Source organism: Balaenoptera musculus, chromosome 7 (assembly GCF_009873245.2).
Source record: "Balaenoptera musculus isolate JJ_BM4_2016_0621 chromosome 7, mBalMus1.pri.v3, whole genome shotgun sequence".
NCBI lineage: Eukaryota > Metazoa > Chordata > Mammalia > Artiodactyla > Balaenopteridae > Balaenoptera > Balaenoptera musculus.
Window position 1 is genome coordinate 86,548,684 of NC_045791.1, and position 24,777 is coordinate 86,573,460.

Consider the following 24,777-nt stretch of genomic DNA (forward strand, 5'->3'; position numbering starts at 1 on the left):
AAAGTAGTATAAGAATACTACCTTTTTATAAGTAGGAGGCCTGCTATAGTTAATTCATTGAAGAATAATATTTTAAAGATTCAACAGGGGAGACACTCATAGTCAACTTCATAACCTATTTTGTTCTCTCAAACTGTTGCCCTGGACAAAACTCTCACAATGTAAGAATGGCCCATGATTTTTCTCTGCCCTAACCGAGAATAGAGAAGAAAGGGAAGATTAAGTCCTCTGGAGACAAGGCAGAAATAATTCCTCTTCTTAAAAATCAGGAAAAGAATATACATGTGTTGGGTCACCATGATGTATATTTTACAGTTTTGTTTGTTAATTATAACTAAATTAATCTGAATTCTTTAAAAGATCAGGAAAGTAGTCTAATGATAGATAAAATAAGGTAAATAACAAAGACATAAAATTTTTTTAGAAGGATGAGTTGTGTTAACTGAAACAAGTGAAAACCTTAGCATAAGATGAAAACAAATCAGCTGCTCAGAGAAGACAACTATTCCTGATAATAACACTAGAGAGATCCCCACCTCCACTCCCAGGGTCCTCATAGAGATGACATAGTGTGAAAAAATAAACAATTGCCTCAGTGAAACAGGAGGTAAGGGGGAAGGGCACAACCCTTAAAAGAATGACATAGCCATAGGACATGACAAAAACTGGTTAGAACCAGCTAGGTCCAGGATGGTAGAATATTCGACTTCCAGTGGACCTTGAGCCTCATCATAGCTCTTTTTAATACATTAGCATGCTAAATGACACACCCACCAGAGCCATGACGGTTTTGAGGCCAACCATAAAAGGTCAAAAAGTGGACAGTGGCCCTATTCCTGGAAATCTTCACCCTTTCCCTGAAATAGTTGGAATAATCCACCCACTCATTAGCCTATGAAATTACCCAGCCCATAAAAACTAACCACGCTGTATTTCAGGGACTCTCGCCTTCTGAGATGCCCCACACTCTGTCTGTGAAGTGTGTTTCTCTCTAAATAAATCCACTTCTTACCTATCACTTTGTCTCTCACTGAATTCTTTCTGCAATGAGACATCAAGAACCTGGGGTTCACTAAGTCCTGAGACCAAGTGTGCTCTCAATTAAAAGATCGTGGGTTCAAGTCCCAATCTGGGTTCGGCCAGGTTTGAGTCCCAGCCCATGGGTTCAAGTCCCAGTCTGCGTTCTGGCTGGGTTCGAGTCCCAGCATGTGAGTTCAAGTCCCAATCTGGGTTCTGGCTGGGTTCAAGTCCCGGCCAATGGGTTCAAGTCCCATTTGAGGTGCACGGTTTCATAAGCAACATATTTATTATTTATATAAAGTCATCAAAACTAATTTTAAGCAAAAACTTAAATGAAAACTTTAAAACAAAATGTACAATTTAAGATGTGGAAGACCCTATTATAGGATAACAAAAGAAATCTAAAGGGGAAATCATTTAATATAGGATAGCCAGTCTCTCTAACAAAGAAAAACTATTTTAAATTTTTTTCTGAAAGTGAGAAGAAGCTGTTGTCTCAGTAAAAGCTGGAGCAGAGAAAAAGAGAAATATGGCAGTTGTAGTGTGTTGACAAAGCTGTTGCAAGAACAAGGTATGGTATGTTGCTAATACCTGCTTTCTTCTAAGAATTTAAGCAAAATTTAGACCACCTGGAGTGTGTCAAAGAAGGGGCAAATGACACATTTTAGGTCATTTGTCCCTTATTTTAAACTACTAAAACACTGTGTGTTTCCCGACCAGAGACACAAAAGTAACACTTATTTAAAAAGGCTATTTATAAAAGAGCATCTCAATTTCTTTCCCCTTTCCTTATCTCTAATTTAACTGAGAAGAAAAGTTTCTTTTTTCCTTTCAAGATACATTAAATAAAAAGTTCTGTCTCACTTAAAATGCATTAAACCACTCTTCTCAATTTTTTAATTACAATAACTCAAGAAGGTATTAGAGCCAAAAAGTGTTGTTTTCCCTATTCAATACAATAATAACTCAACTAAACTGCACATAAATAAGCAATTAAACATCTTAATTTCTAAGAAAGGTAAGCAGAAGCTATCAAAGAAATATTGTATTTTGATAGCATAATTATAATGATATCTTCCATAAAATAAACACAATATGACTCTTAAGGGAACAAAGGGCCAGAATCACATCTAGCCTGAAACAAGAAAAAATGTAAAGCTACATAAATTATTGCTGGAAAGACTTATTACCTTAAAATAATTTATTACAAATAGATATTATATAAACATATAATCAAACTTCAAAAAATGTTTAAACAACAAGTATAAAGCATTGCTTAGAACACAGAGAATATTAAAATACCCTTTCTCAAGTCAAAGCAAAATGAACCAGACTGCCTAGATTCAAATATAAAACTTAGTTATCAATTCAACTAGGAACCCACTTTCTTGGAAATTTCCAAATTGCTTTAAACTTGATTTGTTCTTAGAACTCTACTGGCTTTTATAAAAACTACTTGTGACATCTTTCAAAGAAAATCATCAAAGAAAACTATCTGGTGATCTTGAGAAGATTGGGAGATCACTACAACTTAAGGCCCAGGTGAAGACAGTTAAAAAGGAGAAAGAGTAACTGAATAGGAAACTTCCATCAGGAAACTATTCCTGAACACAGTTGCCTCAAATCCAACAGACAGAATGGGTAAGCCTAAGTTTCTATGTCTAAGTTTCTACCTTCCTACAGACATCACCACCAAATTTTACAAAGCATTAAACAATATTCATGACTTCCTAGCTTCCTCTCCCATCCCTGCACAGCTCAAAGTTTCTGCTCCTTTGAATACATACTAATTTGTCATTCCTAAAACAGATCATGTCGTATGCCTTCAAAATTTAAGGAATCCCTTTTCCAGTTCCATAGGTTCATTAAGCAAACTACTATGTATCCTCCAAAATCATACTGAGGCATCACCTCTTTACTGGTGTATACTCTGACCTGCAAACCCCTAATGACAGAGTGAAACATTCTCTCTATGCCACATCTATATCTTATTAAAAACACATATCATTCCACATATTGCATTATATTGTAATCAATGATATTTACATGCTCTATCTCCCCTACCAGAATATAAACTCATGATAGACAGGATTTAAAATTCACTAATATTTATGGATGTGCAGACCCTAGGTGGGGTTAGGCTAACTACATGGTTTGAGGACTCTAATTCCTTCCCTTCTCAGCTATTTTGTTTCAGACCAGTCACCATCAACCTTATAATATTATCTCCATTATGTCTACAGTTTCACCATGTAGAATACAGTTTCTCAAAGTTAGAATTTTTTTGTTTTTAGATTCCACATATAAGTGCTATCATATGATATTTGGCTTACTTCACTTAGTATGAGAATCTCTAGGTCCATCCATGTTGCTGCAGATGGCATTTTTTCATTATCATTCATCAAAATGATACAAATGAACTTATATACAAAACAGAAACAGACCCGCAGACATAGAAAACAAACTTATGGTTACCAAAGGGGAAAGAGGGGGAAGGATAAATTAAGAGTTTAGGATTAACATATACACACCACTATATATAAAATAGATAACCAACAAGGACCTACTGTATAGCACAGGGAACTATACTGAATATTTTGTAATAACCTATAAGGAAAAAGAATCTGAAAAAACTAGATATATATGTATGTATAACTGAATCACTTTGCTGTACACCTGAAACTAACACATTATAAATCAACTATACTTAAATAAAATATATATATGTGCGTATAAATACACACACACACACACACACACAGCTCGTAAAGCTCAATATCAAACAAATAATCCAATCAAAAAATTGGCAGAAGACTTGAATAGACATTTTCCCAAAGAAGACATAAAGATTGCTAACAGGCACATGAAAAGATGCTCAACATCAATAATTATTAGAGAAATGAACATCAAAACCACAATGAAATATGACCTCACACCTGTCAGAATGGTTACCATCAAAAAGTCTATAAATAACAAATAAGTGTTAGAAAGAATGTGGAAAAAAGGGAGCCCTGGTACACTGTTGGTGGGAATCTAAATTGGTGCAGCCACTGTGGAAAACAGCATGGAGGTTCCTTAAAAGACTAAAAATAGAGTAACCATATGATCCAACAATCACACTCCTGGGTATATATCCATAAAAAGCAAAACCACTAATTTTAAAAGATACACGCACACCAATGTTCATAGAAGCATTATTTACAATAGCCAAGACATGGAAGCAACCCAAGAGCCCATCAACAAACGACTGAATAAAGAAGATGCAGTGTACATATACATATATATATGTATATATGTATATATACACAATGGAATACTACTCAGCCATAAAAAAGAATGAAGTATTGCCATTTGCAAAAACGTAGATGAATCTAGAGAATATCATGCTTAGTGAAGTCAGACAAAGACAAATATACATGATATCCCTTATATGTAGAATCTAAAAAATAATACAAATGAATGTATATACAAAACAGAAACAGACTCACAGACATAGAAAACAAACCTATGGTTACCACAGAGAAGAGGGTGTGGGGAGGGACAGATTCGGTGTATAGGATTAGTAGATACAAACTACTATACATAAAATAGATAAGCAACAAGGATTTACTATATAGCACAGGGAATTATACCCAATATCTTGTAATAACCTGTAATGGAACATAATCTGCAAAAATACTGAATCACTATGCTGTACACCTGAAACTAACACAATACTAAAATCAACTATACTTCAATAAAAAATTGCATTAACAGTCAAAAAAAGATAGAAAGAGATATTTAGCAATTTTTAGATTAAATAGGACTTATGGGATTGCATAAGAACTCTTTATATTGTTACTTCTATGGGAAAATATACTTCAAGTTCCAAGTAAACAGCCTATAATTTGGGGTAAACAATATATGCTTAAGCTAGGGAAATTCTGTGTTAAATTTCCCCTGATGGGAAACAAAACAGTATTTATTTCTGTAATCATTTGCTCAATTTTTCCCCCATTAGACCAAGCCCTAAAAATATAAGAACTCTGTTGGTTTTATTCATCACTGTATACCCTAAGCACATATTAGGCACCTAATAACTGTGTGTGAAAGGAAAGAAGGGAAAGAATGAAGGAAAGGAGGAGGAAAGGCAGAAAACAAGGAAGGAAAGAGAGATGAATAAATTTTATTTAAAAAATTGCTATAATATAATAGCATAGCTTTAATTGCCATTTCTACATCTGCATCTTCTTATAAACCTGCCTTCTCCAAATTTCATATTTCTAACTCTATCAGGACATCTCAACATGAACATCTGACAGAACTTGCAAATCCATGTGTGAGAAAGTTAGCTTATTTTTGTCAAATTCCCTATAAAATAAGCACTTTCTGTCCTTTCCTGGAAACAGCAGTTCAATAATTAAGAGGGGAGATCATGGTGATGTTTACACAACTAAATATTTGTCAAAATTCAGCAAATTGTACAGTTAAAAAGGTGTACTCTGAAAACAAGATAAAGAAAGATAAATCCATAATTAAACACCTGTTAGTTTAAAAAATGTAGAAAATCAAATAAACAAGAAAAATTTTAAGTTACCAGCTAGAAAGGACAGAGTACTTACATAGGAAAAACAATTACATTGATAGTAAACTGCTCATCATTATAAAGAAAACAATGAAATACTATCTTTAAAGGTCTAAAGGAAAATAACTATCAAATCAGAATTTTCTATCAACCTAAAATATCATTGAAGAGTGAGGGTAGTATAGAAGTATTTTGAGACATACAAATACAAAGAGAGTTTAAATGTTCAGAGATTAATATAAAAAAATACTAAAGAATTTACTTCAGCAAGAAGCAACCCAAGAGAGAAAAGATAAAGTAGCAGATACTGCATACTCTTCCCAGTACCCATTTTCCTCTTCTTTTCAAGACCCCACCCCTACCGGAGTTTTAGCTACACATACAACTTCTCAGTGAAAGACAGTATTATTCAGCTTTCACTCCTACACATGGAGTGTACTCATGCTGTACTCATGTGGCTAAGTTTGGGCTAACGGAGTGTGAAACAAAGTAGTGCAACTTCCAAGTCACATCCAACTTAAAGACAAACTATACCACACTTCTCTTCGCACTTCCCGAGAGCACAAATGAGAAGACTACAACCCTGTTCAACAGTGCAGTCAACACACCTGAGAGTATGTCAAAGAAGCAAGACAGAAGGAACCTGAGTCCCTGAATGACCCTGTTCAACCAAGTTGCCCTACCAGCATGTACTCACTCTTTATTTTTGAAGCATTATGTATCTTTATAAAGCCATTATATTTGTGAGTTACTTTGTTACAGAAGCTTACTCTGTAACCTAATTTTATAAACAGAATACAAAAAAATAGTGAGCATATTTTTAATGAAATCTGTTAGAAATGTAATTAATTACTGACTGTAAAATACGTAACTAGATTGAAGCAGATATATATAATGCAGAGTTAAATAGCATTAAGATCCATATCTTAAGAAAAAAAGAATATAAAAATACTGAGTACTTTTAGTCATTGTTAGAATTATTTGCTCTTAAGGAAGTATGTTACAAACTAGGAGTAATGACAAAGAATAAGACTATAATGTATAGCTTTCAGAAGAGCAGAGAGAGAAGAAAGGAATAAAGCAAGTTCCATCAATCCAACGAAAGACAAGTGAAAACAAAACACAAAGAGAGGAAAATAAAAGAAAATCAAAATTAAAACTACTCAGAGTGGATTTTAAAAACCTAGCTAAATGTACCTTATAAAACAAACACCTGGAAGAAAAAAATAATTGTATCTACCAAATAGCATTAGTATTTCAAAGTGTAGGAAGCAAAAACTGACAGAATTACTAGGAGAAACTGAAAAATTCAAAATGATGACAAATATTAATAAATAAATATATATCAAATATATATATTAGAATTGAAAGATCTAGATATATAAAGATATAGCAGATGTATACAACAAAGTCAACCAGTTTAACAGAGAATTCTATAATCAACAAATAAAGAATATACATTATCTCTACTACACATTGAGCATTTACAAAACTTGATTAGTAGTTGGTCACGAAGAATGAAATCCATACAAGGTAATCAGTTCACAGATTACAATGCACTTAAATGACAAAATACCAAAAAAAAATAAAAGGACTCCTGAGTTCAGGAACATAAAGATGTATTATTAAATAACTCAGGTTAAAAAGGTAATCACATTGGAAATTAAAACACATTAAAAACAGAACAATGAGAGAATTAAATACATGCTATGCGCTCAAAGTAATACTTAAATATGAGTTGAAAATAAGAGTTATAAGGCCAATTAAAAGACACAGAGTGGCTGAATGGATACAAAAAGAAGACCTGTATATATGCTGTCTAAAAGACACTCACTTCAGATCTAAAGACACACACATACTGAAAGTGAGGGGATAGAAAAAAGTATTCTATACAACTGGACATCAAAAAAGCTGGGGTAGTAATACTTATATCAGACAAAATAGACTTTAAAATAAAGACTGTTACAAGAGACAAAGAAGGACATTACATAATGATCAAGGGATCAATCCAAGAAGAAGATATAACAATTGTAAATATATATGCACCCAACATAGTAGCACCTAAATACGTAAAGCAAATACTAACAAACATAAAGGGAGACCTCAACAGTAACACAATAATAGTAGGACACTTTAACATCCCACTTATATAAATGGATGAATCATAAAGACAGAAAATCAATAAGGAAACACTAGCCTTAAATGACATATTAGACCAGAGAAACTTAATATAGATAGATATAGATAGATAGATAGATAGATAGATAGATAGATAGATAGATAGATAGACAGACAGATAGAACATTCCATCCAAAAGCAACAGAATACACATTATTTTCAAGTGCACATGGAACATTCTCCAGGATAGATAACATGCTAGGCCACAGAACAAGCCGTGGTAAATTTAAGAAAATTGAAATCATATGAAGCATCTTCCCCAACCACAATGCAATAAGACTAGAAATCAATTACAAGAAAAAAAACACAAACACATGGAAGCTAAACAATAGGATACTAAACAACCACTGGATCACTGAAGAAATAAAAAAAAAATACCTGGAGACAAATGAAAACAAAAATACAATGATCCAAAATCTAAGGGATGCAGCAAAAGCAGTTCTAAGAGACAAGTTCATAGCTATACAAGCTTACCTAACAAAACAAGAAAAATTTCCAATAAACAACCTAACCTCACACCTAAAAGAGGTAAGAAAAGAACAAAGAAAACCCAAACTTGGTAGAAGGAAAGAAAGCACAAAGAGCAGGGCAGACATAAATGAAATAAATACAAAAACAAAAATAGAAAAGATCAATGAAACTAACAGATGGTTATTTGAAAAGATAAAATTGATAAACTGTTAACCATACTCATCAAGAAAAAAAGAGGGCCTAAATCAGGAAAATCAGAAAAGAAAAAGGAGAAGTTACAACCAAGAACACATAAATACAAACGATCGTAAGAGACTACAATAAACAACTATATACAAATATAGTGGACAACCTAGAAGAAATGAAAAAACTTCTTAGAAAGGTACAATCTCCCAAGACTAAACCAGGAAGAAACAGAAAATATGAACAGACCAATAACCAGTAATGATACTGAATCAGTAATTTAAAAAAAAAAAAAAAGTGCCCAACAAGCAAAAGTCCAAGACCAGATGGCTTTACAGGTGAATTCAACCAACCATTTAGAAAAGAGTTAACACCTATTCTTCTCAAACAATTCCAAAAAATTGTAGACAAAGGAACACTTTTAAACTCATTCTACAAGGCCAGCATCACCCTGATACCAAAACCAGACAAAGATATAAGGCCAATATCACTAATGAACATAGATACCAAAATCCTCAACAAAATATTAGGAAACCAAATCCAAAGATACATTAAAAGGATCATATACCATGATCAAGTGGGATTTTTCTCAAGATTTTTGCAAGGATTTTCAACATATGCAAATCAATCAATGTGAAACACCACATTAACAAATTGAAGAATAAAAACCAAATGTCATCTCAATAGATGCAGAAGAAGCTTTTAACAAAATTCAACATCCATTTATGATACTCTCTAGAAAGTGGGCATAGAGGGAACATACCTGATCATAATAAAGGCCATATATGACAAACCCATCACACTCAGTGGTGAAAAGCTGAAAGCATTTCCTCTAAGATCAGGAGAAAGACAAAGACGCCCACTCTTGCCACTTTTATTCAGCAGGGTATGGAAGTCCTAGCCATAGCAAGCAGGAAAGAAAATGAAATAAAAGGAATCCAAACTGGAAAGGAAGCGTAAAACTATCACTGTTTGCAGTTGACATGATACTAAGAAAATCCTATAGATACCATGAAAAAACCACCAGAGCTCATCAATGAATTCAGTAAAGTTGCAGGATACAAAATTAATACACAGAAATCTGTTCCATTTCTAGACACTAACAACAAACTAGCAGAAAAAGAAATCAAGGAAACAATCCCAATTACAATCACATCAAAAAGAATAAAATACCTAGGAATAAATTTACCTAAGGAGTTAAAAGAGGTGTACTTGGAAAAGTATAAGATGCTGATGAAAGAAACTGAAGACAATACAAACAGATGGAAAGATATATGGTATTAATGGATTAGAAGAATTAATATTGTGGGATTTCTCTGGCAGTCCAGTGGTTAAGATTAAGAATCTGCACTCCCACTGCAGGGAACACAGGTACAATCCCTGGTCAGGGAACTAAGATCCTGCATGCCATGCAGTGCAGCCAAAAATAAAAAAATAAAAAAATAAAAGAAAAGAAGAAGAAGAAGAATTAATATTGTTAAAATGACCATACTATCCAGGACAATCTACAGATTCAATGCAATCCCTATCAAAATACAATACCAAGGGCATTTTTCACAGAACTAGAATGAAAACTTTTAAAATTTGTATGGAAACAAAAAAGACCCCAAATAGCCAAAACAATCTTGAAAAAGAGGAACAGAGCTAGAGGAATGACACACCCTGACTTCAGACTATACTACAAAGCTACAGTAATCAAAACAGTATGGTACTGGCACAAAAATAGACACATAGATCAATGGAATAAAATAGAGAGCCCAGAAATAAATACATGCAGTTATGGTCAATTAATCTATAAAAAAGGAGGCAAAAATATACAATGGAGAAAAGACAGGCTCTTTATTAAGTGGTACTGGGAAAACTAGACAGCTACATGTAAAAGAATGATATTAGAAAATTCTCTAACATCATATACAAAAATAAACTCAGAATGGATTAAAGACTTAAATGTAAGACTGGAAACCATAAAACTCCTAGAAGAAAACATAGGCAAAACACCCTTTGAAATAAATTGTAGCAATATTTTTTTGGATCTGTCTCCAAAAGCAAAGGAAATAAAAGCAAAAATAAACAAATAGGACCTAATTAAACTTACAGTCTTTTGTACAGCAAAGGAAACCATCAACAAAATGAAAAGACAACCGACTGAATGGGAGAAAATATTTGCAAATGATATGATCAGTAAGGGGTTAATATCCAAAATTTATAAACACCTCATACAACTCAACAGCAAAAAAACCCAAACAACCCAATTAAAAAATGGGCAGAAGACCTAAAGAGAAAATTTTCCAAAGAAGACTTACATGTGGCCAATAGGCACATGAAGAAATGTTCAACACTGTTAATCATCAGAGAATGTAAATTAAAACCACAATGAGATATCACCTCACACCTGTCAGAATGGCCATCATCAAAAAGAACACAAATAATAAATGTTGGCAAGGATGTGGAGAAAAGGGAACCCTCGTACATTTTTGGTGGGAATGTATACGTATGTATTTTTGGTGCAGCCACTGTGGAAAACAGTATGAAGGTTTCTCAAAAAACTAAAAATAGAACTACCATATGACCCAGGAATTCCGCTCCTGGGTATATATCTAAAAAAAAAAATTAATTCAAAAAGATACATACACCCCAATGTTCATAGCAGCATTGTTTACAATTGCCAAGATATGGAAGCAAACTAAGTGTCCATCAACAGATGAATGGATAAAGAAGATGTTAGATACACACACACACACACATACATACACAAACACACAATGGAATGCTACTTATCCATAAAACAGAATAAAATTTTGCCACTTGCAACAACACGGATGGACTTGGAGGATGTTAGACTAAGTGAAATAAGTCACACAGAGAAAAACAAACACTGTTTGATATCACTTATATGTGGAATCTAAAAAATAAAACAAACTAGTGAATATAACAAACAAACAACAAAACCAGACTCACAAATATAGAAAACAAACTAGTGGAAAGAGGAGGGCAAGACAGGGGTAGCAGATTAAGACAGAAACTACTATGTATAAAATAAATAAGCTACAAGGGTATATTGTACTATTATATATATATATATATATATACACATACTAGTATGCATATGCCAGATTTTATATATATATGTATATATGCATACAGATGTAAAAATGTGTATATAAACATGAATTAATATAAAAAAAGTTATAAGGTCAAGAACCTAAAACAACAATAGCAACAATAAAGCAAACCCACTGAAAATGAAACAAAAAATAAAAGAGCAAACAATAATGCATAAGAAAACATAGAGATAAAGGAAGAACAATAAACCCCCAAATTTGCTCTTGGATAAAAGACTAATAAAACAGACACAAAATTTTTGAAAATTTTTTAAAAACAATATATGGGGACTTTTGTATTAAAAGCAGACTTATTGTAAAACTATATAATCAAGATAGATATATAGATTAGTAAGTCAAGTAACAAATTTACACATATATGAAAACTCAATATATGACAAAAGTGATATTTTAAACCAGAAGGTGAGGATGAACTACAATTTATAAAGAGGTGCTGGAATGACTATCCACATTGAAAAGAGATATTTAGGTTATTACCTCACAACAAATACAGAGATAAATACCAGGAGTATGATTTCTTATACAAGACACAGAAAAACACAGCCCATAGAGAACAACATTAATCCATATAGTTATATTAAGATTAAAATCTCTGTTCAAAAATAGATACACCAAAAAAAAAAAAAATGAAAAGACAAGTTACAACATGAGAGACTTGTAATATTTATAGCTGACCAAGAATAGTAACAAATATTTTAAATGAATTCACATGCACACACCACCATCACCACTACCCCTACCTTTGATTAAAGAGTAAAAAAGATAAGTTAATTCTTAGACAAAATTTGATGGTCAATTACACTGAGGCCCAATCTCATTATATTTGGGAACAATTAAATTAAAACAGTAATAATATTTCACTCTTACTATACTGCAAAAATTAAGAGACCAAAAAATTCAAAAAGTTCACAAGGATGTGGAAAACCAGGAGCTCTCACGCACTGCCAGTGGGAATACTGATTACCCAATCACATAAGTGGTATAGGAAAGCATATACAGCCATGCCTAAGATCAAGCATTTCCACTTTTAGGCATATACCCAAGAAAAGCTCTCCATAGGTTCACCAAAAAACACATAAAAGATAGTCACTGATGTATTGTTTTTACTGGTATAAAGACTGAAACAATGTACATGTCTATTAATAGAAAATAGAAGAAGAGATAAACATCCATTGTATTTATAAAATTCCATTCCATGCATACAATTAAATGTCATACAGGAAGTATAAATATGTATAAGAATTATGCTGAGCAAATACAAGCAAGTTGCAAAAGCGTTTGTAGTATAAATATCACTTATATAGACTTTAAAAGCATGAAAACCAAATTTTATTTATAGATACAGATAAATACCTATGGGCCAATAAATATTCATAAAAATAGTACCTATCAATACATGTTGGAGTCAGGGAGGAGGAGAAGACAAGACGGTGGAGTAGAAGGATCTGAGCTCACCCCTTCTTATGGAAACACCAAAATCACAACTAACTACTGAACAACCACTGACAAAAAAATGCTGGAACCTATCAAAAAAGATACCCTACATCCAAAGACAAAGAAGAAGCCACAAGGAGACAGTAGGAGGGGAGCAATCATGATAAAATCAAATCCCATACACACCAGGTGGGCTACCCACAAACCAGAAAATAATTATACCACAGAAGTTCTCCCACAGGAGTGAAAGTTCTGAGCCCCACATCTAGCTCCCCAGCCTGGCGGTCTGGCAACAGGAGGAGGATCCCCCAGAGAATCTGGCTTTGAATGCCAGCAGGGATTGATCATAGAAATTCCACAGGACTGGGGGAAACAGAAACTCTACTCTTGGAGGGTACACACAGGGCCTCAAGCACACTAGGACCCAGGGGAAAAAAGTGGTGACTTCGTAAGAGACTGGGCCAGACTTACCTGCTAGTATTGGAGGGTCTCCTGCGGAGGTGGGGAGCAGCTGTGGCTCACTGCAGTGATAAGGATGCTGGCGGCAGCAGTTTTGGGGAGTACTCATTGACATGAGCCCTTTTGGAGGCCACAATTTTCTCACCAAGGCCTGGACCCACACAACAGCCTGGAGGCTCCAGTTCTGGGATGCCTCAGGCCAAACAACCAACAGGATGGGACACAGCTCCACCCATCAGCAGACAGGCTGCTTAAAGTCTTCCTGAGTAAACAGCTGCCCAATAAACACACCCCCTGACACAGTCCTGCCCACCAGAGGGACAAGACACAGCTCCATCCACCAGTGGGCAGCTACCAGTCTTTTCCATCAGGAAGCCTGCGCAAGCTTCTTAGACAGCCTCATCCACGAGGGGGCAGACAGCAGAAGCAAGAAGAACTACAAACCTGCAGCCTGAAGAATGGAAACCGCAATCACAGAAAGTTACACAAAATGAGACGGCAGAGGATTATGTCTCAGATGAAGGAACAACATAAAACCCCAGAAAAAACAACTGAGTGAAGTGGAGATAAACAACCTTCTGGAAAAAAAGTTCAGAATAATGATAATGAAGACGATCCAGGATCTTGGAAAAAGGATGGAGGCAAAGATCAAGAAGATACAAGAAATGTTTAACAAAGACCTAGAAGAACTAAAGAACAAACAAACAGAGATGAACAATACAATAAATAACATGAAAAATACACTAGAAGGAATCAATAGCAGAATAACTGAGGTGGAAGAACGTATAAGTGAATTGGAAGACAGATGGTGGAAATCACTGCTGCAGAACAGAATAAAAAAAAGAAGAACGAAAAGAAAAGAGGACTTCCCTAACATGGGAAAGGAAAGCGTCACCCAAGTCCAGGAAGCACAGAGAGTCCCAAGGAGGAAAATGCTTCTCTTCACTGTTTTAAGCTCTCCACATGCATCTTACTATGCTGAGACACATAGTAATCAAATTGACAAAAATTAAAGACAAAGAAAAAATATTAAAAGCGATAAGGGAAAAGCAACAAATAACTTACAAGGAAACTCCCATAAGGTTATCAGCTGATTTCTCAGCAGAAACTCTGCAGGCCAGAAGGGAGTGGAATGATATATTTAAAGTGATGAAGGGAAGAACCTACAACTAAGAATACTTTACCCAGCAAGGCTCTCATTCAGATTCAATGGAGAAATCAAAAGCTTTACAGATAAGCAAAAGCTAAAAGAATTCAGTACCACCAGGTCAGCTTTGCAACAAATGGTAAAGGAATTTCTCTAAGTGGAAAAGAAAAGGCTGCAACTAGGAACAAGAAAATTACGAATGGAAAAGCTTACCAATAAAGGCAAACATACAGTAAAGGTAGGAAATTACCTGCACACAAATCAAAACCAGCAACTGTAAGAGGAGAGCACAAATGCAGGATATTGGAAATGCATTTGAAATTAAAAGACCAGCAACTTAAAACAATCTTGTTTATATACAGACTGCTATATCAAAATCTCATGGGAATCGCAAACTGAAAATCTACAAGATACACACGGAAAAAAGAAAAACGAATCCAAACACAACACTAAAGTTAGTCATTAAATCGCAAGAGAAGAGAAAAAAAGATGAAGGGAAGAGAAAACACCTACAAAAACAAATCCAAAACAACAAAATGGCAATAAGAACAAACATAAACTTCACGGAACAGCATGGAGGTTCCTTAAAAAACTAAAAATAGAACTACCATATGATCCAGCAATCACACTCCTGGGCATATATCTGGAGAAAACCATAATCCAAAAGTACACATGCACCCCAGTGTTCATTGCAGCACTGTTTACAATGGCCAAGACATGGAAGCAACCAAAATGTCCACCAACAGAGGAATGGATAAAGAAGATGTGGAACATATATATGATGGAATATTACTCAGCCATTAAAAAGAATGAAATAATGCCATTTACAGCAACATGGATAGACTTGGAGATTACCATACTAAGTGAAGTAAGTCAGACAGAGAAAGACAAACATCCTATGATATCGTTTATATGAGGAATCTAAAAAAAAAAATGATACAAATAAACCTATTTACAAAACAGAAACAGACTCACAGACTTAGAGAACAAACTTATGGTTATCAGGGGGGAAGGGGGAGGGGGAGGAATAGATTGGGAGTTTGGGAATGACACGTACACACTGCTATATTTAAAATATATAACCAACAAGGACCTACTGTATAGCACAGGGAACTCTACTTAATACTCTGTAATAACCTAAACGGGAAAAGAATTTGAAAAAGAATAGATACATGTATATATATAGCTGAATCACTTTGTTGTACACCTGAAACTAACACAGCATTGTTAATCAACTATACACCAATATAAAATAAAAATCTTTTAAAATATTTTGGAATCAGTGGCATAGGGAAAGGGAATGGGATCAGGAAGGATTATACAAGTACTTCAATTGTAAGGTAATGCTTTATGATTCTAAAAACTAAACCCAAACTAGTAAAAATTTAATATTTGATAAATTTGGGGGTGGGTACACAGGTATTCATTATATTTCTTTCTAGAACATTTTTATGTGTTTATAATTTTTCTTAAAACAAACAAAAAACTCTAAAGAGATTCCAATAAGATACACTCAGAATTTCTCACATATGTTAAAATAAATGCCAACAAAGTAGAGGTTTATAAAAAATGTTTATCATTTCTATTAACTGGAATCCAATAAAGAAATTCTTAACTGCTCAATATGATAAAATGTTTGTGATAAGTTACAAAAATAGTTTCAACTTACAGAATTAATATATCAAAAATCTTAACATTAACTACATTTTTATAAAGCCTAATAACAATTATTTTGCGTGGAGAGATGAGAAGAAACTAAAACTAATAATATTTTTTTAAATAGAAGAGCACACACAATACCTTGGAGGCACGAATCTGCCTGTGAACATCCGTTAGTTGTTGGATTTTGTATTCGAGCTCTGAAATCTGGGCTTGAAGCCACGTCCAACGGCTGCCAACTCTTGCTCTGTCTACAAGCCACTTCCATTCAGTACTACAGTTACTGTGAACAAGACAAACACAGTTAGTCAAAGCACAAAGACAATCAAGTTTTCACAGAGATTGCTAAATAGCTTCCTTGACTCTTGTCATACAATCCCAAATTACTTTATAAAACATCTAATTATATGAAAGAAGAATGGTATATCAACTTCTCAAAGATTTGATTTCCTTATCTTTCTATCACACAAACACCTGTTTTTATTCAATATTGTGTACGCAGTAGTAGGATAATCTCCTTGCTATTTAATACTTTATTAATGGTCAAGGGCTGAAACAGAAGTAAGCCAGCAAAGGAAAAGAAACAAGAATGACAATACTAACACCATGTAAAAACTGTTACATGAGCCTTTTATATGTAAGTAGATGTCAAGTACAGGACAAGTCATTTGAACTGTGCTAGATCTAAATCCATGTAACAAACCATAGAGTACTCAATTTTACTAAATGTAATTTTCATTTGCTAGAACAGGAATCAATTTTTTAATGTCAAAAATTATCAAGAATAAGAATGCTCTGCTACATTTCAAATAAACATATCAAATATATAAATCCTGAGATGTTTATTAAGATAAACAGCTTGTTAAAAACTTTATTCCTAGGATTCACAGCTCAGAGATGAGAAAGAATTTATATACAGCCTTTCTTTCATGCATATTTGAAAATAAGGGTTGAACATTAATTAGCCCCTCTATCTTTTGGCAAGGGCACTGCTCTAATACACAGTTTGTGAGATTACAAATTAATTACCTTAAGAAAATATTTCAACCACTCCAACTAGAAAACAATCACTTAGAGTGAGGGGGGAAGGAGAGGGAGAGAGAGACAGAGAGAGAGACAGAGAGAGAGTTTGTGTGTGTGTGGTGTTTGGGATAATTAATTAGGAGCTTCATACTGCCAAGGAAGAAACTGAAGAAGGCATAAGAGAAGAAACTGAAAGTACAACTGAAGGGAAGTAACTACTTAATGGCAAAACACAAACTTCATGAAAAACTTGTTTAAAAATTGCATTTATTGTCAAAACCCATAGAATGCACAACGCTGAAAGTGAACCTTACCTAATGTAAACTATGGACTTTGAGTGATAATGATGTGTCAATGTAGGTTCATAGATTGTTACAAATTCACTACCTTTGTGCAGTATGTTGATAGTGGGGGAAGTCATATCTGTGTAGGGACAGGGGATATATAGGAACTCTGTATTTTCCACTCAATTTTGTTGTAAACCTAAAACTGCTCTAAAAAATAAACTTTATTAATTTTTACACACTTAACCATAATGAAATATCTTTCATGTAAACTTTAGCCAAAGAAAACATTTATGCTAAGAGATCATTTGTTGTCAGAGAAACAGAATTATTGTAACTCTACTACACAGAATTTATTCATTATAACAGATTTTATGTCAATGTTCTCAAAAGGCTTTTTTTTTTTTTTTCAAATTCTAATTACATACAATGTGACTGCAGAGACTGCCATATAAATTAGGACTTCTCTTGGTATTATTATTCAGTTTATAGTTATTACTGTGATTTTGTAAATGTGACACTCTTTTAAATCACATTTTCATAACTATGGACAAAATAAAAAATGCCTATTCAAAATATACTATTCACAGATAATAACACTAACTGCCAATCATGAAATTAGTGAAGAAGGCAAGGACCATATCATGCAGTAGTTGCACAGGTAAGGGCAAAGTGTTGGATTTTATGCAAAAAGGAAGTTACTGGCGAGATAGTAACAAAAAAATTTTTTTTCCAAGCACTCTAGCTACTAGGTAGAGAAAGCATTGTAGTGGAACATGAGAGTAAATAAGGAAACCAATTAGGATGCAACTATAATAATCTAAATGTGGTACAGATAATTGTGGTCTCTAAATATTTCATGTGCTGTCCTACATTTCCCAGCCTGCATTGCACTTAAGTTGGAGCCATGTAACTAGCTCTGACCAACAGGCTGTGATCAAAAGTGATAAAGTCATTTCTAGTCCACCTGGCCAACTTCAAAGCCACTGTGCAGATATTATAGCTACAAGATGGAAGAGGATCACAGCTCAAACCACACTGGACTTTACGTAAGCCACAGTAAACCTTTGCTGTGCAAAATTACTGAGATTAGAAGGTTAATGTGTTACTCTAGAGCTTACTGTGACTAAAACAATGAATAAAAGATGAAAATGGCCTGGACTGGAAATGGGGTGGGAGATAAAGAAGAGACGAAGATAAGAGGATGGACTCAAGGTTGACTTTAAAGTAGATAGGACTTGAAGAAGTATGATGTTGAAGTAAGCATGCGGAAATCAAAGATGACCTTAAACATTGTTTCATTAAATTTTGCTCCAGTCAGAAAACTTCCCTATAACATGCAACTTTGCTGGGTTGTCAAACTGATTATTAGCTCATGGAAATAGAGAAAAATAAAAGTTTATGGAGTTAATGTTATTGTACTTCTAGTAAAAATACTGATACTGAAACTAATTTTACAAAAATCATTTTTATGTTCATATGTGACATTAAATTATTCTAACATAGAAAAAGTAGTAATATCAGATTTAATTTAAGTAAACTAAATAATACTGGAGCTTTGTAATAAGTGAAATGAATTTTCTGTAAAGGATACCTTATTCTACATTTGAACAGGAGTAAAATCTGTTTGCTATGTTTAAAAATGGTAACCAATCTTTTCCATCAAAAATGTTCTCTTGCTTGAAAAAATGTCTTTCTAAAAAGTAACTATGGTTGTAAACACGTTACAGATAAGTATATGGCTCATTCAAAGGAGATTGACACCTGTTGTACCTCAAACACAAAACGTTTCATGTAAACAATTTATATAACCAATTATGTAATGGCTTATATCTTAGAGTGTAAGCAATCAGAACACAGCTGATGCAACAACAAACTAATAAGAATGTGAGGCAAACCCAGAGTGTCTAGACTCCTCAGTTAGCATATAAGCCTGGCCTGCCAGGCCACTAAGAAGATTTACTCCCTACATCTCTCTGGAGTGTGTTGAACTGAACAAAGACCAGCACCTGCCCTGATCTTCACTGGAAATAGGAGCCCCTACTTCTAGTGAAGATCAGGGCAAATACATCCATGAGTGGAGACCACCTGGACAGTGAGACTAGTCAGTCCTCAGAAACGCAGCACATGCCTTCAATCCTCATCCTTACTTGTTTGCAGTCACCACTTAACTTACTGATGGAAATAAGTACAAGCTGTTTAAACCAAGTGGTTTTCAGTACAATTTCTCTTGGTACTAACTTCTGGTCAACATCATGAATCTACATCACTGTTTTGTTGTTGTTGTTTCGTTTGTTTTGTTCTCTCTCTACATCACTGTTTTAACCTTGAAGTGTAGTTTGTTCCTGAGAATAAGACAGAGCTTTCTAATATTACACCTTAAGTTACCAAGACTTAAAGAAAAACTTGTATAATTTTGCCTTTAATAGAGTTTGTTAGCTTAGTAATAAAAATGAATTAACTATGATTTAAAAAATAAAAAAATAAGATTCAACTGTAAAAAATTATAATTCCAAGAAAAATAAGTTTCATCCTGGGGAAAATTACATTAGATTAGGCCAAACTTCTCCACTGGTGTTTGCTCACCTAGGAAGAGCTTAGTCTTCCCTGGAATTTGATTCCTTTAGACCAGGGGATAGCACATTTTTCTGTAAGGAGGCAGACAGGAAATATTTGTTTTGTGGCCACAGGGTCTCTTTAATAACTACTCAACTCTCCTGTTATAGCATGAGAGCAGTCATAAATGAATGGGTGTAACGATGTTTCAATAAAACTTTGTCTACAAAAACAGACAATAGGCCAGATTTGGTCCATGGGCCATAGTTTTCCAATTCCTGATGTAGAACATGTTTTCATATGCTTCCTATGCTTCCCAAGGGATTATGACTTCCTTTAATGAAGTGTCTTTTTAAATCTTTTGCTCATATTTAATTGGCTACCTTCTTGTTCATATAAGACTGTCAGACTGTATGTATTGGAAATACTTATAGCTCCCAATCTGTAGCTGGCCTTTCATTTTCCTAAAGGTGTCTTTTGAGCAGCAAAAGATTCTAATTTTGGTGAAGTCCAATTTTTCAAACCTCCCTTTTATAGATAGTTCTTTTTATGTCCTAAGAAATATTTGCTTAACATGAAGTCATAAAGACTTATTCATGTTTCTAAAATATCAAAAAGTTTTAGAGTTTTTACTTTTAGATCTATAATCCAATTCAAGTCAAGCTCTGTGTATTGGTCCAGGTAAGGGTCCAGATTCATTATTTTCTATAGGATATCTAGTTCCTGAACCATTTGTTGAAAAGATTCTATAATCCTTTAACAGAAAAAAAAAAACTATCCTTGAATAGATAAAAGACTACCTATATGAATACTACATGTTGTATATACACTTACCACACAGAGAGCACTTAGGATATCTATCTACCTACCTATGTCAACACCATGACCCAATACGACACTATTATTGTAGTTTAGAGTAATTCTTAAAATCCAGTAAATTCTTCAACTTTGTTTTTTCTCAATATTGTTTTGACAATTCTAAATTTGAGAATCAGCTTGTCAATCTCTAAAAAAAAAAAAAGAGCAGCATTTTGATAAGGATTTCATTGCATCCATGGATCTATTGGTGGAGAATTAACACAACACTGAATCTCCTAATCAATGTATAAGGTATTATTTCTCTGTGTATTTATGTACTGGTAATTTCTCTCAGCTATGTTTTGTAGAGTTTTAAAAATTTATCTCTATGTATTTCATGTTTATGGAAGCTAGTATATAGCATTCATAAATTGTTTGGATGATAGTATATAAAAATACAGTTGATTTTTATGTGGTAACCTTATATACTTTGACCTTGTTAAATTCACTTAGTAGTTTTAGTATCTTCCTCATAACAAAGTCCTTAGGATTTTCTATGTATATTATCATGTCAACTGCAAATAAAGACAGTTTGATTTATTTTTAATCTGGATTCCTTTTATTATTTTTCTTATCTTACTGCACTGGCTATGAATTCCAGTATAACATTAATTATAAGCTGTGTGAATGGACATCCTTACCTTCTTCCTAATCTTACAGAGAAAGCATTCAGTCTTTCATCATTAAATGTAATGTTAGCTGTATACTTTTTATAAATGTCCTTTATCAGATTGAAGAAGTTTCTGTCTATTCTGGGTTTGTTGTGAATTTTTATCATGAGTAGGTTCGAATTTTGTCAAATAGTTTTTTGGTATCTCTGGAAATTATCATATGCTGTTTCTCCTTTTTTCTTTGATTGGTTTTAAATGTTAAAATCAACCTTGCTTCCTGGCATAAACCCCTTTGGTCATGATGCATTTTGTAATATGTTTTGCTAGATTCTGTTTGCTATTTCATTAGGGATATTTTGCATCTACAGTCAAAAGAGATATTGATCTATTTTCCTGTAATGTCTTTATCTGATTTTAAAATCAAGCTAATGCTGAACTCATAAAATGAGTCAAGAAGTGTTCCCTCCTCTATTTTTTGAAGGAGTTTGTATAAGATTGTAATTGTTTACTCCTTAAGTTTCAATAAAATTAATCAGTGAAGCCATCTTGGCTTGGAGTTTCCTATAGGGAAAGTTTTTAATTATTAATTTATCTAATTGACATAAGGTTTTTCAAGTTTTCTATTTCTTCTTCTGTCAGTTTTGGTAATTTGTGTCTTTCAAGCACTTAGTCCATCTAAGTTATTGAATTTACTGGCATGAAATTGCTCATACTATTCCCTGATTATTCTATTAATGCCTATAATATCTACAGTGATGCTTTTCTTTCCTGCTATTCGTAATTTTTTTCCTGATCGATCTAGCTGATATTTATCAACTTAATCTTTTCAAAGAACCAGCTTTGGTTTCACTGATTTTTCTCTGTTGCTTTTGTGTTTTATATTCATTGATTTCACTTTTTATCAGTTCTTCCTTCTTGCTTTGGATTTAAGTTGCTCATGTTTTGCAGCTTCTTAAGAGGGAGGCTTATGCCATAAACTTTACACCTTCCTTCTTTTCTAATATAAGCATTTATAACCATAAATTTTCGTGTAAGCATTGCATCCCACAAAATTTGATATGCTGTATTTTCATTATCATTCCATTAAGAACAGTTTATAGATTCTCTTGTGATTTTTTCTTTGATCTAAGCATTACTTGGAAATGTAGAGTTTAATTTCCATATATTTTTAGATATAAATATTTGCCATTTCCTACTATTTCTTCCTTCCATTGTGTAGAACTGAGTTTTCACTCAGTATTATTTCCTTTCAGCCTGAGGATCATTTTAAGATTTCTTATAATATAGGTATACTGACAGGAGATTTTCTCACTTTGCTTATTTGGAAATATTATTTTGCTTTTGTTTTTAAAAATAATTTTAGGTTGTTTTTTTTTTCCTTTCAGCCCTTTAAATATATCATTCCACTGTTTTCTAGTTTGCTTACCTTCTGATGAGAAGTCAGCAGTCATTTTTTTTTTCTTTGCTTCCCCATATAAAATGTTTTTTTTCCTCCTCTTAATGCTTTTAAGATTTTTTTCTATATCCCTAGAACTTGGTGATTTGACTACAACACACCGTGGTGTGGTTTTGTTTGTAATCCTGCTTGTGATTTATTGGGATTCTTAGATCTGTAGTTTTATGATTTTTCAAGTCCTTGAGCATACTTATCATATTTGAGATATTTTAAAGTCTTTGCCAACTAATCTCATCTCTGTCATTCCTGTCTGTTTCTATTGATGATTTTTCTCCTCCTTTGTATGTCTAGTAGTTCGTGTGTATGTATACATATGTATATGTATGTATGTAAATACACACACATTTATTATGGACACTATGAATATGATATTGTTGAATTTCTGGGTTTTATGGTCTTCCTTTAAAGAGTGATAAATTTTGTTTCAACAGGTTATTAAATTACTTAACATTCAACTTCACTCTTTTCAGCTTCCTTCTAAGATTTGTTAGAGCACGTATAGAGTAGCCATTAGTCATCAGGTCAGACTCAGCCTTACTCTTTGAGGTGTGACCAATCTGGGGTCTCTACTGAATGCTCCAGATGTTCAACAAAGTCTCTCCACTCTGCTTATTCAGAACTCAAACATCTCTTAACCTTGTATGAGCATTGGAAGTTGTTCAGATTACATTTCCTAATAACTTTTTGTGTGCCCTTATGGAGTTTCACCTACACACACAGAGTTTAGTATTTAACAAAGGTCTCAAGGCAACCACATGAAGATTTATGATGCTCTTTCTTTGCATACATAGGTCCCTCCTCTTTAATATTCTGATCTAACGGTTCCAGCTATCTCATCTTCCCCAAATCTAATCTTTATTTCAATCAAGCAGGACCATTGTGCTCTACTTGGCTTTCCTCTCCTTGCACCAGATATCTGAAAGTGCCTTCAGGCAGAAAACCAGGGCAATCACAGGGCTCACCTCATCTGTTTCTCTTTTCTCAGGAATCACTGAACCTCTGACCTCTGCTGCCATTTTCTGAAAATAATGACTGTTTCATATATTTTTGTCTAGATATTTACAGCCAAAGAGAAAGAACAGCACAAGTGACTCCACTCCATTATGGTTAGAAATCAAAGAACTTTTATATGTGTTTGTGTGTGTGTGTGATCTCTCTAAAATGTTTCTATTTTGTTTCAAATATTTCATATTCAAAATTTCACTGCCTTTTTAAAAAAAACTACAGTTGCAGTTTAAGAACAGAATCTTAACAACAACAACAACAACAAAAATTGAAAGTGCTTCATGGATTCCTTTTTTGGGTGTTCCTGGACTATTTCATGAAAGCAGAGCTGTTTATCCATCTTATGTCACACATCTATCTACCTTTCAACTGTTCTATAAGAAAAACAGTTAATTTATGTGTTTGAGCCACTATAGTTTTAAGTCTCTTTTTTACAACTTAGCCTTTATGCTAAATGTTATAGAAATTCTTAGGACCAATACAGTGGGTTATAAGATAAATCCAAAGCATTTCTATTAACTTAGAGGTAGGACAGAAAGCAGATAGGAAAGAGACATAGGTTGTTGATCCTTTTTATACTATACTATACTATATATACTTTCCTAGCAAAATATGACCATTTAAAAGAGAAACCAAGTGCCTACCAAGACTGTAGTTCTAGCAGAAGCAGCTAGAAAAAGTCATAATGTTGTAATGAATTGACTATTACTTGTTGTTTTAAGCCTGATAAATGAATGAATTTAGGCA

The 24,777-nt window shown here is 33.6% G+C and overlaps 1 protein-coding gene across 6 annotated transcripts in view; it reads right to left on the reverse strand.

The window, feature by feature from the left end:
• The window catches only part of KANSL1L (KAT8 regulatory NSL complex subunit 1 like), a 141,913-nt gene that overhangs the window by 79,517 nt on the left and 37,619 nt on the right, over positions 1 to 24,777 (reverse strand). For all 6 annotated transcript variants that reach the window (XM_036857275.1, XM_036857274.1, XM_036857270.1 and 3 more), the window contains exon 3: positions 16,379 to 16,520. In XM_036857275.1, the coding sequence (XP_036713170.1) occupies positions 16,379 to 16,520 (142 nt within the window). The remainder of the gene's footprint in view (positions 1 to 16,378; positions 16,521 to 24,777) is intronic.